The sequence below is a fragment of the Myxocyprinus asiaticus genome, chromosome 15 (genome assembly GCF_019703515.2).
Source record: "Myxocyprinus asiaticus isolate MX2 ecotype Aquarium Trade chromosome 15, UBuf_Myxa_2, whole genome shotgun sequence".
Taxonomy (NCBI): domain Eukaryota; kingdom Metazoa; phylum Chordata; class Actinopteri; order Cypriniformes; family Catostomidae; genus Myxocyprinus; species Myxocyprinus asiaticus.
Genome location: NC_059358.1, coordinates 32,647,522 through 32,667,208, shown reverse-complemented (window position 1 = coordinate 32,667,208; position 19,687 = coordinate 32,647,522). Strand labels below are relative to the sequence as shown.

General features: G+C 39.5%; 2 protein-coding genes across 4 annotated transcripts in view; both read right to left on the bottom strand.

Moving 5' to 3' along the window:
• The window catches only part of myh14 (myosin, heavy chain 14, non-muscle), a 56,583-nt gene extending 43,833 nt beyond the window's left edge, over positions 1-12,750 (bottom strand). For both annotated transcript variants that reach the window (XM_051718914.1, XM_051718915.1), the window contains exons 1-3: positions 12,607-12,750; positions 4,569-4,737; positions 444-650 (exon numbers count right to left, since the gene is read on the bottom strand). In XM_051718914.1, coding sequence (XP_051574874.1) covers positions 444-650; positions 4,569-4,727 — 366 coding nt within the window. In that variant the 5' untranslated portion in view covers positions 4,728-4,737; positions 12,607-12,750. The remainder of the gene's footprint in view (positions 1-443; positions 651-4,568; positions 4,738-12,606) is intronic.
• An 815-nt stretch (positions 12,751-13,565) lies between these two features.
• LOC127452588 (inward rectifier potassium channel 2-like) overlaps positions 13,566-19,687 on the bottom strand; it is a 30,136-nt gene continuing 24,014 nt past the window's right edge. For both annotated transcript variants that reach the window (XM_051718169.1, XM_051718170.1), the window contains exons 5-6: positions 17,865-18,182; positions 13,566-17,663 (exon numbers count right to left, since the gene is read on the bottom strand). In XM_051718169.1, coding sequence (XP_051574129.1) covers positions 17,391-17,663; positions 17,865-18,182 — 591 coding nt within the window. In that variant the 3' untranslated portion in view covers positions 13,566-17,390. The remainder of the gene's footprint in view (positions 17,664-17,864; positions 18,183-19,687) is intronic.

Here is a 19,687-nt window from a genome sequence, read left to right as displayed (position 1 = left end):
TTAATTGAAACAACCGGACTCAAAAGAGCAATTCTTTCATGAACTGGACACAGCTACTTTGCAAAGGCGGACGAAGGCAGATTTCAAGATTTTCAGTAAATAACGACTTAAATTTTGGTCTGTTACTCACAAAAAAAAAAATATCAAATGGCTTCAGAAGACATATGGACCTCTTTTATGGTGCTTTTTTTTTTCTTTTTTTTTATTTGGAGTTTGACACCCCCAGTCCTCATTCACTTTCATTACATAGAAAAGAGTGACCAAGATATTCTCCAAAAATACAGCTTTTGTGTTCAATAGAAGAAAGTAAGTCATACAGGACTGCAATGACATGAGAGTGAGTAAATAATGACAAAATATTCATTTTTGGGAGACCTGTTCCTTTAATACATGTGGGGAAGAACTCAAAACCAAAGCTTGTCCAGAGGGGAAAACACACTCACATATATCAGTCCTGAATAGTATCTCTCTCGTAGGTTGTGTAAGACAGAGGCCTCGTTGAGGCATGTGAGATCGGCCATGTCTTCAACTTTACTGAAACGGGGCGGGTTCATCCGCTGGAGCTCCTCCCTCGAAAGTGTCAGTTTACGCCCACTGTCCGTTAGCTCCACCTCCACCTCGTCACCCCGCTCCTCACGCACACTTGCAGACTGACGGCAGGAGAGACAGAGAAAAACATGAAAGATGGAGACAGAATGAAAGCATTCATTGTCTAGTGCCTTTAATGAAACACATAGTATCAACTCCACATTTGCAGCCGATGTGTCACTGTGAACAGCGTTTCCGTCATTTTGCTACTCGTCTGACCAGTAATCCATTATTGCAGTCATATTCCCTGATGTCAAATGTCTGACATCAGTATGAAAAAACTCTAGTAGGACTCAAGCCATATTGAGAGTGCTTTTGCAAGTTAGAGGCAGGTGGTCTCAGGGGGAGGGACATTGTCATTCTCATAGGCTAATTTATACTTACTGGGCGAACACGCTTCGCTTAGTTCGCCTTCAAATGATGGCGAAATGCAGTGATCTTTATGTCCTGTCAATGTATTCGTTTAGTGATATTTCTCCTGTTCGCGCACATCTGTGAAATTCTTGACCTAGGAGAACTCGGCTGGTCGAAGAGCGTTGATGACTGGTTAAAACTAATCGTGTGTGTGGTTTGGATGTGACATTTTTTATTTACAGTCGTGTGTGCCAGCTGAGGAGAAGGTTACTGTCGTTAAAATTAAAACTTTGAAGCCTGCCTGTCAGAGATTGTGCAGAAGTATACTTTTTTACATGATTTGCAACACAAACTCTACAAAGACTGAAATGATGTGTGAAAAGCTTATGTGCGTGGTCTAGACATTGCAGCCATACATGCAAATACAATAAGTATAAGTACACTATAAGTACACTCAACACAATAACAATGTACAGAATTACAATATAACAGTAAAGAGAATAACAATATAACACTATACAGAATAACAATACACAGATGTTTACACAGTTTGCATGTTACACAATACATATTACACAATATATAAACTGAACAGTTAGCGGCAATTGCACTGAATTGAATTAAGCACAGTATACATGCACAGAATACATAGTATACATAACGTGCAGCGGTGTTTGGCATATACTATTGTGTTGCCATTAATTCTCAGATGTGTATGAAAGGGTAGATATTAATAATGATAGATGTGATATCTATATATAGCTGGTGCATGCCCTGATGCTGCGGTACCATCTGCGAGATGGTAGCAGTAATAGCAGTCCATGGCTTGGATGGTTGGCGTCTCTGATGATCCTCTGTGCTTTCCTTACACATCACCTTGTATAGATGTCCTGGAGGGAGGGAAGCTTACCTCCAATGATATGCTGGGATGTTCGTACTACCCTCTGCAGTGCTTTGCGGTTGAGAGAATTACTGTTCCCATACCAGACGGTGATGCAGCCAGTCAGAATGCTCTCCACATTGCATGTGTAGACCGATCTGAGGATGTTGTGACTCATCCCAAACTTCCTCATTCGTCTTCTTCACTACGGCCTCTGTGTGGACGGACCATGTGAAGTCATCAGAGATGTGAACTCAGGGATTCGAAGCTGCTGAACCTCTCCACCGGTGTTCCATCAACAGTGATGGGCCTGTGTTCTTTGTCCAGTCTCCTGAAGCCCACCACAAGCTCCTTGGTCTTGTCAACGTTGTGAGAGAGGTTGTTTTCCTGGCACCAGCATGTTAGGGAACGCACCTCCCCTTTGTAGGCCATTTCGTCATCATCAGTGATCAGGCATACCACCGTTGTGTCATCTGCAAACTTGACGATGACGTTGGAGCTGTGTGTGGCCATGCAGTCGTGGGTGTAGAGAGAGTACAGGAGTGGGCTGAGAATGCAGCCCTGCAGAGCTCCAGTGTTGAGGGTCAGAGGAGTAGAGATGTTGCTGCCCATTCTGACCACCTGGCAGGACACAGCGGCACAGCAGGTTGTTCAAGCCCAGAGCCCGGAGCTTATTGTCAAGCTCGGAGGGCACTATGGTGTTGAATGCTGAATTGTAGTCTACAAACAGCATTCTCACATATGTGTTCCTTTTGTTCAGGTGGGAGAGTGTAGAGTGAAAGCGATGGCATCATCAGTGGAGCGGTTGCCACGGTAAGCAAACTGTAGAGGATCCAGAGAGGCAGGCAGCAAAGAGCAAATGTGATCCCTGATTAGTCTCTCAAAGCATTTGCTGATTATGGGAGTCAGAGCAACAGGACCCCGTCATTTAAGCAGGTGATTTTAGTTTGCTTCAGTACAGGCACAATGGTGGACATTTCGAAGCATGTAGGAACTGTAGACAGGGGTAGGGAGAGGTTGAAAATGTCTGTGAAAACACCCGCTAGTTAGCTCGCGCATGCTCTGAGGACGCGACACGGGATGCTGTCTGGACCTACGGCCTTACACATGTTCACCTTTTGAGCAATCGGGTTACATCCGCTACAGATACAGTAAGTGAACTAACCTCTGCTGTGTTGGCCGCGGGAGCTCTCTCCACGATGGTGGTGTTGTTCACCTCAAAGTGAACGTAGACATGTTAAGCTCATCCGGAAGAGAGGCGGCAGTGTTTTGTCTATTCTTTTTGAAGTCTGTGATGTTCCTGATTCCCTGCCACAAGCTTCTAGTATTGCTGGTGTTGAACGGTGCCTCCACTTTTTCCTTGTACCTGATGTTTTGCTGCTCTTATGGTTTTACGGAGGGAATAACTGGCTTGTTTTTGCTCCTCCTCGTTCCCGGAATTAAAAGCGGAGGTCCGCACATGTAGTGCTGCTTTAGGTTTTCCATAGTATAAATTAGGCTTAACCCTAACATTCTCATTCTAGAGAGCTTTCTATTGGACAAAAATTTGTGAGTGCAAAGATGAGTCATCAAAATTTTCGGTCCATTTTCCTGGAAAAGAAAGACTGTAAATTTTACATTTCTGCTCAAAGTTAATTTTGTCAGCTTTTAGGAATAAACTAGCATAAAGATTAAAACGATTTAGCGATTAAACGCTGGAGGTCGCCAAGTGCTGTTGGTTTCGAGTTGGCATTCCTACCTGGTCACTGTCTGCACTTCCATTGGTAGTTGCTGCATTTTCTCACTACTCATTTTTATAAAGTTGAACTCGGCTCAACTCTGTTGATTCATCAATGGTTGCTGTCGCTCATGTCGCCAGTAATCGCCAACTCTTATTGAAAATTATTGACTTCTGGTTGCTTTGACACTGCAAGTCACATGTTAGTGAATGTCCCTTTGACAGATTTCATTGGGGTCTTTAATGTTCTTCGACAGGGCACTGACTCCCTCTTTCACTCTCTCATTCACACACACACACACATACACACACACCCAAACACACTTGCTTTGCAGGAAACAGAGAATACATTCATGTTTGATGGAGACAGAGAGTCTGAGGGGGAGTGTGTCAGGGGTTGAGAAACAGAAATAGATATTCTGAGACATTGAGAAAGAGAGAGAGAGAGAGAGAGAGAGAGAGAGAGAGAGAATGACATCTAACAGGAAGTACTGAGATCTTTCTCTCACTCTCTCTCACTGCCAGTCACATTCTGAATCTCAACATGGGACACATTATAACGAGGCCTAGATTTGCATTGCAGTGCCGTTTAGCATTTATCAACCACTGCAGCAACAAGTGTATTGTGCTATTCATAGTGTGTCATATCAAAGTACTCAAGGCCTGATTCAGCCACGTGGGTGGGGTGCACATGACTTAATGATGTTGTCTTGTAGGTATTCTAGGGGGCTCTGGATGGTTGCCAGGGTATCACCGTGGTTGCTAGAGTGTTCTGGGTGGTTGCCAGGGCATTGCTAAACATGCAGGATGAGTTTGTTCAAACCCCTGACCTCAACTATGAGCAACAGAAACAGTGACGTGAGTCAAGCACCCCAACAAAGTCAAAAGGCGTCTAATATGTCAAATTGCCCCAATGATTTTACTTTACAAGTAAGAACCTTGGGTGAAAAGATACAAGAACACAATGAAAAAAAAAGGTGGACAAATACTCCAGTTAGACAGGAAATTCCCTCTCACTGCCCATCTTACCTCAAACCCATGTTTCTCTGAAGGCACCCAGACAAGCCTCTTAACCGCCCAATCAGCTTGGCTGGAGGCAGAGAACGTAGAGGTTGGTGACCCAGGCCCCGCCCCCGTAGAGAGGAAGCGGGTGACATCATTAGCACCGCCCCCCGCTGGCTTGGACATGGTTGTAGCACTGTGTAGCAGAAAGAGAGAGAGAGAAAAGTTGTAGCTGGCACATTCACCCAACACCCTCACCCCCTTAAAATAATGATTTTCGGCCCACCTCAGAGGTTTTTACATTCTCAATTGTACTATTACAATCATACAACAATTAAAATCATACTGTACAACAATGTCATCATTTTGTCATAAACTATTTATTTGACATTTAATTAATTGTAGTAAAAACTATTTTTCATTAATAACATTTGAATTACCTAACACAATATATTTAGTAGTGTCACATAATTTAAGAGCAACTCTGTTACTGCATGGTTTCCCCTCAATTACAAATCAATTTAACATTTCTTTAAATTTTGACACCCAAGAAATAACAAGCATTGACCCTTTTTACAGCATGGCAGGAAGACGTGTAAATAATCAAAAAATCCAATTGTGTTGACTACATTTGTCATTCTTAAGCTTCAACCCTGTTACTGAAGTTATTGTAAGAAAATTTCAATCAAATACTTTCCTTTAATTTATGTGAAATATGTGTTTGGTGACAATAGCTAGCCTCTACTGTGTGACAGTTTAATTTAGGATAATTTATTTAAATTATCTATTTTTATTTTAGTCCTACATTTTGTCTATTACTTATTGCTATTGACTTTCTTCCATGGAACACAAAAGGAGAAATTCTGAAATGCTGATCTTTTTTTTCCATACAATGAAAGTGAAAGGGGACTGAGGCAGTGAGACCTAAACATTCTGCTAAATCTTGCCTGGTGTTTCACGGAAGAAAGACAGACATAACAGCTTTGGAACAACATAAAAGTGAATTAATGATGACAGAATTGTCATTTTTGGGTGAACTATGCAGTAATGATCAAAGGAATTGTTTACCCAAAAATTAAAACTGTCTTATCATTTGCTCACCTTTATGCCATCTCAAACTCGTTTGACTTTCTAAGATATTTTGGAGGAGATATGAGGTGTTTTTTTCCACACAAGTCAATGGGGTCCAAACTTTCAAGCTCCAAAAATGGCAGCATAATACTTGAGTGGTTTAATCCATGCCTTCTGAAGCGATACGATCAGTCTGAGGTGAGAAACAGACCAAAATGTAACTCTTTTTCACTAGGTAATATAAGTAATAAGGGTGAGTAAATGATGAGAGAATTATCCTTTTTGGGTGAACTATTCCTTTAAGCACATCCTTTTGCTGACTATTTGTTGAAAAAGAAAAACATCTTCATTTTTTAAGAGTAGGCCCTATTTTGTAACTGTTCAAGGAGAAAACACAGCAGAGAGACAGATCATTACCCTTAATATAATCATAACCATTATCATAATGTTCTCAATAATATCAGAATAATATCACACGACTGAGGCAATCAGGCAGTCCATCAATCACAGAGGTGCTACAGGGAAATAAAGAGTGATTGTGAGAGACAAATCGACAGACAGAGAGCGTTAGAGAGAGAAATCGGGAGAGGATTACAGTAATGTGACATTTAATACTGCAGTTATACTAACGGATGGCCAAATTGAGCAAGTCAACCTCAGCAAACAGTATGTAGATGAGAGTGAGAGTGTGTGCATATGTGCATAAGCTGTTCAAATCTGACTGTGTGAATACATAAAGTATGCGGGTTTTTTTGTTGTTGTTTTTTTATCTGTGTGTTTGGTGCATCTGTGTTTCTCTGTGTGTGAATGTGCTTCAGTGCAAGCATGTAGTGTATTTCTGGAGAGGATAGAAGGACAATGTACATGTTCTGAATTTGATGGATCAGTGAAGTGACAACCAGGCCAGAAAGAAAAGAGTGGGAATGAGGTCTACACACATAACCTTACATGGAAAAACAGGCCATTCTACATTATGCCTTTGACTAAAGTGGTATACATACTTTCAGACGGGCCGTTCTACATTATTGCATTATGGGGAGGTGGGGAACATTTCTGGTAAATTATCCCTGTGTATGATACAAAGTCATAACCACCATAAAGGGGGATAAGTCCTCCCAATGATAAACGTCATGCACATATATTTTTGCTGAGAAATCTTTGCTGATTTTGATAAAGTAACAGTAACAATATAATTTATGATGTTACTGATATTTAAAAATTAGCATTTGCTGAACTGAAGCAACGTGCGCTTGGTTAAAATTGCATTCATTATTTTATAGAAAAATCATGTTAAAATGCATGTACAATTGAAGTCAGAAATGTACATACACCTTATCCAAATACATTTAAACACAGTTTTTCACAAGTCCTGACATTTAATCGTAGAATACATTGCCTGTCTTAGGTCAGTTAGGCTCACTACTTTATAATAAGAATGTGAAATGTCAGAATAATAGTAGAGAGAGTTACTTATTTCAGCTTTTATTTCTTTCATCACATTCCCAGTGGGTCAGAAGTTTACATACACTTTGTTAGTATTTGGTAGCATTGCCTTTACATTTTTTAACTTGGGTCAAACATTTTGGGTAGCCTTCCACAAGCTTCTCACAATAAGTTGCTGGAATTTTGATCCATTCCTCCAGACAGAACTGGTGTTACTGAGTCAGGTTTGTAGGCCTCCTTGCTCGCACACGCTTTTTCAGTTCTGCCCACAAATTTTCTATCGGACTGAGGTCAGGGATTTGTGATGGCCACTCCAATACCTTGACTTCGTTGTCCTTAAGCCATTTTGCTACAACTTTATAGCTATGCTTGGGGTCATTGTCTATTTGGAAGACCCATTTGCGACCAAGCTTTAACTTCCTGGCTGATGTCTTGAGATGTTGCTTCAAAATATCCACATAATTTTCCATCCTCATGATACCATCTATTTTGTAAAGTGCACCAGTCCCTCATGCAGCAAAGTGCCCCCACAACATGATGTTGCCACCCCCATGCTTCATGGTTGGGATGGTGTTCTTCAACTTGCAAGCCTCACCCTTTTTCCTCTAAACATAACGATGGTCATTACGGCCAAAAAGTTCAATTTTTGTTTCATCAGAACAGAGGAAATTTCTCCAAAAAGTAAGATCTTTCTCTCCATGTGCACTTGCAAACTGTAGTCTGGCTTTTTTTATGGCAGTTTTGGGGCATTGGGTTCTTCCTTGCTGAGCAGCCTTTCAGGTTATGTCGATATAGGACTTGTTTTACTGTGGATATAGATACTTGTCTACCTGTTTCCTCCAGCATCTTCACAGGGTTCTTTGCTGTTGTTCTGTGATTTATTTGCTCTTTTTGCACCAAACTACGTTCATCTCCAGGAGACAGAATGCGTCTCGTTCCTGAGCAGTATGATGGCTGCGTGGTCCCATGGTGTTTATACTTGCGTACTATTGTATGTACAGATGAACGTGGTACCTTCAGGTGTTTGGAAACTGCTCCCAATGATGAACCAAACCTGAGGAGGTCCACAATTTTTTTTTTTTTTCTGAGGTCTTAGCTGATTTCTTTTGATTCAAGCATAAGAGGCACTGAGTTTGAAGGTAGGCCTTAAATACATCCACAGGTACCTCCAATTCAGTACACCTCCTGTCAGAAGCTAACTGGCTAAATGTCTAAAGGCTTGACATCATTTTCTGGAATTTTCCAAGCTGCTTAAAGGCACAGTTAACTTTGTATATGTATATTTCTGACCCACTGGAATTGTGATACAGTCAATTAAAAGTGAAACAATCTGTCTGTAAACAATTGTTGGAAAAATAACTTGTGTCATGCACAAAGTAGATGTCCTAAACGACTTGCCAAAACTATAGTTTGCTAATATTAAATCTGTGGAGTGGTTAAAAAATTAGTTTTAATGACTTCAACCTAAGTGTATGTAAACTTCTGACTTCATCTGTATCAAATATGATACAACAGACTTTTGAGATATATCTCTCAATCATCATTCCATTCCATTCATGCCCACCATAATATAAAACACAGCTTTGAAAATACTGACATATAATTTTTACAAGATATATTTAAAGTGAGAACTGATATTTTTATATATCAACCTAGTCTCTTAGAATGAACGTTACTATAAATACATTTTTGCAAACTGACTTTAACATACAGAATTCAACATTTCGCTGCAAATTTTAGGTGAAATTAACACTAGAGGCGCTATGACAACTGTGCCTTTTAATCACTTTCACACAAATCACGACTACAACGGCTGATTATGACTTTAAAAACATTTATTTTTCACACTTTTACTCACAAACTGCTATGTTATGATATTGAAACACTTACTATAACGCATAATTTGAAAAATTATATATTTTAACAATTGTATTACAGACTCACCTACATTTACACACTTATTATAACGTGATTAGCTTCCACGGTAGCTAACCTGATGGAGTGTTGGAGTATGGACTCTGAAGAATGTTGTTTCGAGGCCACCGTTGGACATTTCACTGGGAAACTGCAGTCAAACGTGTAACAAGACACCAGTGGCGGATTTAGGCATGGGCGACTTGGGCAGCTGAAGGCGGGGTTCGCCCAGGGCACCATACAAGCTAGAACCGCCACTGCAAGGCACGTAATTTCGTTTTGCAAACAGGATCAGGCTGTTATACTGTATATTTAACCTGCTTTGTCATTGTAAAATAGTTCATTTTAGATTACATTACAAGCTACTGTAATGTCATCTTGCTGTAACCTCATGAGACTCATGAGAATAAAAAGAAGAAAACAAAAGAACCCAATACTGAATATATCACTGGTAAGATGTATTAGGCATAAATGCCTGCAGCACACTGTAAAAAAAGTGTTTGTTAGATAACTTAAAGATGTGGTTCATGTGGTAACATCAAGGGCATCAGACCAGGGGTAATGGTGGACCTGAGTAACATGGGCCCTCACTGGAGGGGGGCCCACAGAAAGACTATCCCACGTTTTATCATGAAAACGTTATATTTAGTAATAACATGCTATTGGTAGGAATAAAACATTGTAAGACTCTCTTTTCCATTCGTAAAGATGGGGAGTTCCCCCTATAATCTGCCTTGTCTCCTCCAGTGTTAGCAACTCCCTCCCTACTCTCAACGCAACAAAAGTGGTCTGGTACATCAGCCACTGCGCGGTGCAAACTAAGTACACGTCATGGACGTTACTACTTAGTCCATTAATGTATCTACAGAAATAAACCTGAGAATGGATGTTCAAAAAAGAAAGGAATGGAGAAAGAGTGAGATGCAGCAGATAATTTACGAGTTTCAGAAGAAAAGTCAGCCATACGTGTCATCGTAACTACTTATGTAAATATTCATTAGATACTATATCAATGAAAACAGGGTCCAAAATTAACACTCGACATGCGACAAATGCAAGAAAAAATTTCCTTTACCAAGTAAATAAAAACTGAAATATTCACCAGTTAGCCGGAAACATTATTAGCAACTGCATCATTACATGCTTCTCACTGAACTGTGAGAACAACAATATCACCCTTGCAAAATAAAGTGACGTGCATGATTCAAATCAAACTGTTTGTTAAAGGAAACATCTGCCAAGACTTGAGCAACTAAACATCTTTTACCTCAGTGGAAAATGTACCACTTTGATGATCCATTTTGTATTTACCATTTACAGTTTACCATTTTTATACCATCAGATATTTATGTCTGATGCCTAAAGTTTTTTCCCCTCCAGAACTCCATGAGATACATGTGAAATATTCCTCAGATTAAGCCACCAAAAGAATATGTGTGGAACAAAATGATGACGATGTATCTTACTTTTTCTGAGAGATGCAGAATTTAGTGCAGAGAGGTTTATTTACTAAATGAATAAACTGTGCTGTTTTTCACTGATTTACAAGGATAAAACGGCTAAATAATTCCACAGTAATAAGGAAAAAATACATTTGAATAAAACTAACTAAAACTCAGTTTTATGGCAAGATTTATATATATATATATATATATATATATATATATATATATATATATATATATATATATATATATATATATTAATATTTTTATAATTCGTAATATTATAATGAGTTTAATAATATTTTGATTAATTTTAGACCCTGTGTGTCAGTTAGCAAGTTAAGACTTGCTAAAACTACCTGACAGCAATAATGGTAGAGGGCTAGAGGTAATACATTCTAAATCTAACATATATATATATATATATATATATATATATATATATATATATATATATATATATATATATATATATATATCTTTTTTTTTTTTTTTTTTTTTTTTTTTTGGAAAAAATGGCCAATAAAAAGGTACAAAATGTCTCTGAAAATCAAATCCAGAGGGCAAATATTGCCCCTTAATGGAAAAGTACATTTCTGACCCTGTGGCGTAAAATTAACTGGTTTAATTCAAGTCAAAAATGTTATTTAATTTGTCTAAATCAACTTGACAACGTTGGTTACACTAACGAAACCCATTTAATGGGTTAGATTAGATCAATTAGAAATACATCATTGAAGTAACAATTGCAGGTTACCTCTTTTTTCAGTATTTACAGTATACGCAATGATGGTATGCATGTGAGTGTGTTCATTAAAGCAAGGGGCACGGGTGGCACCCCTTACCCATCAAAAACTTCACTGTCACAGTGATTACGAGATACACACTCAGTGACTCAAATTACTGAGAAGAGCTGAACCTGTCTTGAGTGTGTGGAGGGGCTTGTGTTTGAGAAATATGACAGTCTATATATGAGGGTCTATTCTCTTTCTTCCTCTCTCACAGACAAATAAGGGAAGCATAATGCTGATCTTTCGTTTATTTATTTTTTTTTAAATTTTTTTCCTAAATAGTGAGATAAGCATACACATGAACAGAAAATGCTAAATGAAAAAGAATCAACATAGTGTATGTGTCTTGATTTTTCCTTCACTCCTGCAGCCCATAATTTCGAGGAACACCACTTTAGGGGTCGTTCACACCGACGCGTTTCAGCGTCCTGTCGCGCTGTTTTTAATCGCTTTCATACGTAATTATGCGCAAGACGGACGACTTTGACCGTTGCGATCGTGTTTTTTAGACGGCGCGTCTAGCTAAAAACAACTTCTGCTTTTTTAAAACGCGTCTCGAGACACTAGCGTTGTTTTCCATTCGTATTTTAGCGCAAGAACACATTCGGTCTAAACGGCCCCTTACGCGGAAAAAACAAAGCCCGTTTTCTTCTTCTGTTACCATGGTAACATTATTAATACTGCTTGAAACGTATTGGGTATTATAAGCGCGTTCCGAGCTGTGAGAATGCGCACATGATGCTTCAAAATGCTGCCTAGGTAGGCAGTTCACTAGGTTTTGAGACACATCTTGTGTCATCGTGCCGGTGGCCGGGCAGGGTGACTGTCTGTATCTGCTCTGCGTAACGCGGTGGTTTCAAAGCGTATCTATTTCAATAATAGAAGACTTACAATGAAGTAGTAAAAGACTATATGTGGCAAACACGTAGAGCAGCAGCAGCTGTGAAATGCGCGGCTAATATACCATACAATAGGTTAAGGTGTAGACCGCATGCACCGTTTAGCTATACATTCTTAAGATGGCTCAGGGGAAACACCCTTTAACGGTGATTACTATATTTCTATATTTCTATATAAAAATGAGATGTCGATATAGTTAATAATGACCAACTAAATAAAGGCATTTAACTGCGGTACGACATCCTAAAGAACGTGCAGTTAGGAAACACTTAATGCATAATTTATAAAACGTTGTATTACAGCATATGCCTGTCAATCTTCCAGCATGTAACTGTTTTCTATAATGCATTTTTGTGCAGGTCTCCTGTACACGCTTTTAGGGGGACTTTCCCTCTCCGGTGTCATTTTCGGCTTTATTTCGAGGCCTTTTAAAGCCGCTGAAACACGATCACGCGCACGGCGCAGAATAATGGACATAATACAAGACAACGCGTGTCTTACCTTAAATGTGTTAATCCACACTCTGGATATGACTAGAGCAGTGAGATGAAAGGAAGGGTGCCCTCTTGTTTTTCTTTTCAGTGTGTGAGTATAAATAGTGCAAATGCGGCTTTTCACATTACAGCGCTCCCGTGAAGCCGCAAACTCATTCACACTGGGAATAAAATATACAGTATAGCGAAGTGAGGGCACGCGGAGGACTTCACCGCAGCACAGAAGCTTCCTCACTATTGACCAATAGCGTTTGGGACTGACGCTCAAAGTCCCGCCTTAAAGAAAATGGCAGCCAATCAAAGTCCGGAGAATCCTTTTAAACCCGCCCAGTGAATAGGGCAGAAAGGACACGCCTTTGTACTGGCAGATTCTCACTTGACAGCCAATCATTTTCGTGATAATAAGATCGACAGGGCAGAATGACCAATGAAGCGAGTGGAATGGGCGAGGCTTGGCCAAATGGACGTGGATTGAGGCCAATCGAAGAAGAGTAGCAGGTGCCGCTACAGGACTGTCGCGCGGTGGGGTAGAGAGCTGCGCGCTCTTTGTTGACAGCAGCGCAGTCTGACGCGAGATTGATGCCTGAAGCTGGACGCCCCAGATTCAGCATTAATGTCGAGAAATCTGAAGATCGAGGTCTGGATGGCCGCACCTCACAATAACTGCCAGAATTAGAACAGGATACGAGGGGATTATCGTTCTTGGTGTAGCATTAAAAAAAAGAAAAAAGCACGTGCAATAATAATAAAAAAATATTATTATTATATTAGTGCTATTGTTATTTTTAAAATGGAAACGTATTTTTATTATTATTATTATTATGAAACATTAATTGCTTCACAGTTATTACTACTCTTCCATAATTATCATTGCTTAAATCTCTTACCTTTTCAAGCTCAAATAAAAAAATAAATAAATAAATAAAAAATAAAAAAAAATGGCAATGCAACAGAAATGGAGACAAGTCAAGAAAACACGTTTATTCTACAAATGTTTATAAAGAACGTTTTTTCTTACACAGTAATGTGAGAAAAGGAACAGCACTGAGGCCTGGACACTGATTCACCAATAACTTCATTGCATTAAGAAAAAAATAAAAAAATAAAATAAAAATGAGCCACTGGATGCCATGGTGATCTCAGGCATTACCAAATAATGGAGTGCTTAAAGTCTGATAATTAGTCGGGGTAATGGTTTTTTTAAGTGTTTAAAAACAAAGGTGAGGTCCAAGTGCATGTGATTGAGGTGGAGTTATGGCAGAGATGTCAAACTGGGTAACCAGAAACACACAAAAGCCTTCAGTCACTCTCTCTCTCTCTCTCTCTCTCTCTCTCTCACACACACACACACACACACACACACACACACACACACACAAATAGAAATAGGTGAATACATAAAACAGATGTCAATAGCAAATTGAGTGAATAATTTAAAATAATAATAATTTATTCAAATAGAGCTCAGGGCTACATATCTAAGACTATTATATTACTATAAGACTATTACTTTCCTATTATAGTAACAACTATACAGTATGTAGATTTAAATGTATCCTGTGATATCTGAATAGGGTTCAATCCAGTGCATGTTTATTTTAGTCCACACCAAAATACTACCATCAGTTGGACTGGACAGATAGGAAAGTTTTATACAGTCTTGAACTGTTACGGAATACGTTTCATCTTCTGCCCAGAAAATGCATTTTAATTTGGCCATATACACACCTCTGAGCCAACAACAAAACGGTGTCTCTAATACTAATACCATGCATATCTAAGCATAACTGCACACAGTACATTACAGGTGTTCTTCTGTCAATATCAACACAGAATCATTAGCCTACATGTCATCAGTTTTCAGGACTTTAAAGGGATAGTTCACCCAAAAATGAAAATTCAGTCATCATTTACTCATCCTCATGTTGGTCAAAACCTGTTCGACTTTCATTATTCCACGGAACAAAAGCAAATGTTTGGTGGAATGACAGCTTTATTCACCATTCAATTTCACTGTATGGAGAAAAAAGTCTCAATGGTGCCTAATATCTCTGTGTTCCATGTAAGAAAAAGTCTTACAGGTTTGGAACAACATAAGGGTGAGTAAATGATGACAGAATTTTAGTTTTAGGGTGAACTTTCCCTTTAACATCAGTATAATATCACCATCCTAAATTACTCCATTATACCCTAAAACCTCAAAACAAGCAGGCTCACTTTCAAAGGCACACCACTGGCAAAGTAATTACAAAAAAACAACAAAAAGAAACCTGTTCAGCAACATGTTGTAGGTTGTGTAGTTGTATAAGAATGAAGGAAAGACATAAAAAAGATATATGCCTCAGTCATGGGTGTACACTACAGTGTAAATAAATCAGTTACCATAGTTCCTACTACAAGTTTCTAACACAGTGATGAAACACTGAAGGAAAACAAAAGATGAAAGTCTACATTCCTAATAGTGTTGATGACAGATCCTGACAGCTATGCTGCCCAATGAGTCGAACCAGCCAGATCAGACAGTATTTTCTCTTACTTTCAAGCCACAACCTTCAAAATATATATATATCAATGTATTTGTCATGCAATGTAATATTCCATACATACAACTAAAAACTAAGTGATTCTTTTTTGTGTAATTGTGACAAATGTGTCATATGTTACAAAGTGCTTCACACAATTTGTGGTCACCTGACTTCTGTGTGTACCATGATACAAAACTTTGACTTGAATAAATAGAAAATTAAAAATACAGTACATGAGAGAAACAACTTGAAAACGCTGCATCTTTTCAGTAGTTTCTTGTTTTGCAGTGACTCTAGCAGATACTCCGACATTCAATTCAAGACAAACATTCTTGCAACAAGTAATTAGATTTATTTTCAGAGAGGAAATTCATAATCACTGACTGATGATATTGCCATAGGACGTAATGTTTAATAGTTGTTTCTATCTACATTCTCTGAATTCTAAACTCTGAAATCACTCATATTTGTTGCAGCCACTAGGGACCACTGTTGTGTCTCTGTCAGGTACATGCTGGAGCCACTGCAGATCAGGGATGATTCAAAAAGATTGCCAGGTCCAGTCAGCTCACTGGATCAGTGTTGCAGCCCTCCTCATGTCAAAATGAGCTTTTCTGTCAATTTCTCTGTTCGATCCTCTCCCCAATGTCTAATTCACTTTGTGTTTTGGTCAGTGGGTCTTCGACCGCATTCAATGCATTTGACCTGAATCTCCTGTGCCACTACATTCCCCTGCGCTCTGATCAAAGTCTTTCTAGCAAGTCAGTCCCTGTCGGCCATCTTTGAAACGCACTCGGGAGGCTATTTCCAGTAATGACAGTGCAGCTCCTATCTACTTGAATGGGGAAAGACCAAAATCTCAAAAACGGTTGGTCAAGATTACAATCAAAGAAGATATTTCAAATCAGCAATAAAATTTGCTAATACTGGAATCATAAATTATGCTACTTTACCTCACATTATGCCAAAAAAATGCAATGTTCCCGCCTTGTATAACAAATGTGCATGATTGACAGATGTCTGTATCTAAAAGGTGACTGGCTCTTTTCCCTGTAAGGCGAGACTCTACATCCTTTGGGTAGTAGAGCTTCTTGGTTGGGCACTCCAATTTCTCCCATTCATTTAAATAGAAGTGACCCGTCTCTGCTAAACAGTCCCTGGCTCTGACTCAAACTTCAACAACTCAATCTTTAGCTTCCTAAGCATTTCTTTACCTCTTGTTTGCCCCATTCTAAACAGTTCCTTCTCCACAAAGCTTCTAGTTTTTAAGTTCATAGGGGGAATTCACTAACAATGAGATCATCATTTATTTGCAAGCACTGTCTGTGTTGTTTTAGTACCCATCTTTACAAAAGGAAGGCGCAAATACGGCCAATATCTTAGTGCTGAAAGCCATTCGCATTTGTGGTTCTTAGTGCTAGGTTGTCACTGATGCAGCAGACTACTGTGATCTGGTGTACATTGCTGGGATTGTACTGCATCACTTCACCACTGTGATCCAGGCACCTGAATCATATCACATGTGCAGATTTACGCCAGTTTATAACGCTCTTCTCCATCATTATTTGATAAATTACTTCTGCTATGATTATTAGAAAATGTACACTATCTCTTTTAAATCAAATTCCACTTACCGCCTGCTTTCCATGGGGAGTAGTAGTGAAATAGCGCTGACTTTTGTGAATAAGACACAATTTACAACAAGCCTAATTTACATAGAAAGGAGGTGTTTGCTCAGAAAAGAATGACAATGACTTAATTTAAATATGCATGGCGTGGCACTAACCCATACAGTGCAACTGGATTGTGGGTGGTTAGTGCATAAGACACAGGTGATTGCATCAAAACACCGCATACAAAAGTGGCACAAATGTTTAGTGAATTCGCCCCTCTGTCTCTCTTTCGTTCGTTATCTTTTTCGTTCTCTGTGTCCCAGGCAGCGAGAGGCCCCTCTCCCTCCCCTACTCTCCATATTTTGTGCTTTCTTTCTTTTCTCAGCCCTCTCTATCTTAAGCATGACCTATTGTCATTAATCAGTCCAATGTCTTACATTGTCCCTTTATGGTCCTCTTTACCCTAGTCCCCTGTACAAGTCTCTCTATCCAGCCCTTTGTCCATACCATCGTTCTCTCTCTCTCTCCCTACCCCCTGTTCAAACTCCTCCCTCCATCCTGACCCCTTGCCATTTTGTCTTTCTCTTTCCCTCTTTCTTTCTTTGACCACTGCTTTCTCCATGCCCTATGCCCTTTAATGCCAGCCGCACGGCTCAGTGTATGTGCGCGTGCTCACTACAGGACTCCCGTTGGGGCGGAGGTGTCGGGCATACAAAAGAGGGTGAGGGAGATGGGCAAGTATAGGGGGATGGAGAGAATCGGTCAGGACAGGAAGGGACAGAGGAGGAGAGCTGCAGAGCCACCTCGTTCTCATAACAAAAGGAGGAACGGGACCCCTGGATGTATTTTTTCTCTGCTAACTCCTTAGCGCTGCAAGTGGGCGTGTCCGTAACCTCATATGTCCTGTTGAAGTAGGAGTAGTCCACCTAGAAGTGGGGAGGGGAGGACATGACAAGTGCCAAGCATTAATACATTTGCATTTTCTGAAGGAAATAACAGTGTTAGAAAGAAAGCAAAAGAATAGTGTTTAAGGTTCAGGTAATGGAAATTCAGCAGACATTACATTTCAACCAATGCATTTCCTCTCAATAGTCCTATTTCCCTTTCCCTACCTCCCTGTCTCTCACCTGGTAGCAGTTCTTCCTTTTGAAGAGCACAGGCTCAAAGCGGTGACCCCAGAGGATCTCAGAGGCCAGGTATGAAGACCGACATTGGGTTGTCATGGCAGTGGCCTCCACCATGCCCTCCAGAATCACCACCACCTCCAGCTCTTTGTCTCCCTCTAGTGTGCATCTGTCCATCTCGAAGAACGGACTCTCTTCATTGATCTCATGCACAATGGTCACAGGTGACACCAAGAAGATGCGATCTGTTCCTGTGTCAAAGCCAACATTGATGTCCTCGTTGTCCAATGGCAGGAACTCACCCTCAGGGGTCAACCGTGGCTGCAGGAAAGGTTATTGTTTTATAGCAGTTTCAGGTAGCTGTCATAGTAATAGAATTTTTTTTGATGACTGTGTCCTAACAAGGCATGATGCGATAAAACGCCTTATGATAAAATTTCTTCAATGTAATTCTCACTTCATGTCCTAACTAGATAAAGTTAGTAAGGGCATAGTTGTGATAAGTGATGAGCAACCAACTGTTTTGTCAGTTTTTTTTACCAGGGTAGCAGGTGCAGGGTATCCCCACCCACAGTGACATCTCATTGGTCCAAAATCCACCTCCAAATAACTAAAACATAAAATATTTCTTATTTGCTGTAATTTGGCTATCAGTGACTGCAGACTTGTTGCTGGAATCTTGTCATTTTGCTCCTGGTTTCATTCTATTGTTTCGCATATCAGTAAAATGACAGTGACAAAAAATTTACTACATTGTAGAAACACTGCTGTAAGTCAAGTCTTTATACATAACAATATGTTTATGGTTGTGTGACATGACATGTCTTTATGTCTTTAGTCTCCAGTATTTTATCCAGACTTAGCAATAACAAGGGAAATGGATAAGTCTTCATATCCATGTTCAACCCCTGACTAACCTCTATCACAGTGGTTTTTAACCTGCCCAGTGCCTACTAGCCCACTACATTTTAAAAATAATATAACATCTTTCCAATGATGAAACAAATTATCAAGACTGAACTTGCAACACAACTATAGCGTGTCATTGTCATAAAACAATTTATTGTGATCAGATGGATTTTCAGGCACACGCACACATAACCATTGGCCCCTTAAGGCAAGTCATTTCACTAGGTGACCATGTATGTAAAGCCTCTGTGCAGTTGGTCAAGATCATGAGCAAATAACATATTTAATCAGCAATAAAATACAACAATCGTATCATAAATTGTGCTTCTTTAGATCACATCAAGGTAAGAGGCGCTATTTTTCAGGCTGGGTTAGCTAATGCGCAGCACGTTCTAGAAGAAAACTGACAGGCAATGTCTCTATAAAAAGGTGATTGTTTTTTTTTTAACTGCAAGGTGGGACTTCCATTCCTACAGCCGCCATAGAGAGTCAGAGACTTTCATGCGCATCACACTGAGAAACATACAGATCACTCATCCATGTTTAAGACAAAAGAATTTCAGTCACCGTTGAGTAAAAACATAATGACACAAATACATTTAATCAGACCATTAAATTAAGTCAAATAAACACACATGCACAGGAAAGCTTAGAAAGACAATGGTTTGCCCTGGTAAAATTAATCCTCTCTGCAAATCTTATAAACCTTTGATATGAAGCGGAACAAAATAAGCCCTCATTAAACAAACCAACTGTCCAGATGTCCATCTTTCTCGAATTTACTCTAGTACTCTCTCTCTCTCTCTCCCTCCCATCCTGTTATGTATTCTACCTTTATGCCTGGTATTTATTTTCATGGTACCATGGTATTGTTTTGGACATGTGCAATGGCAAGTGGTAGTACCATGGAAGTACCA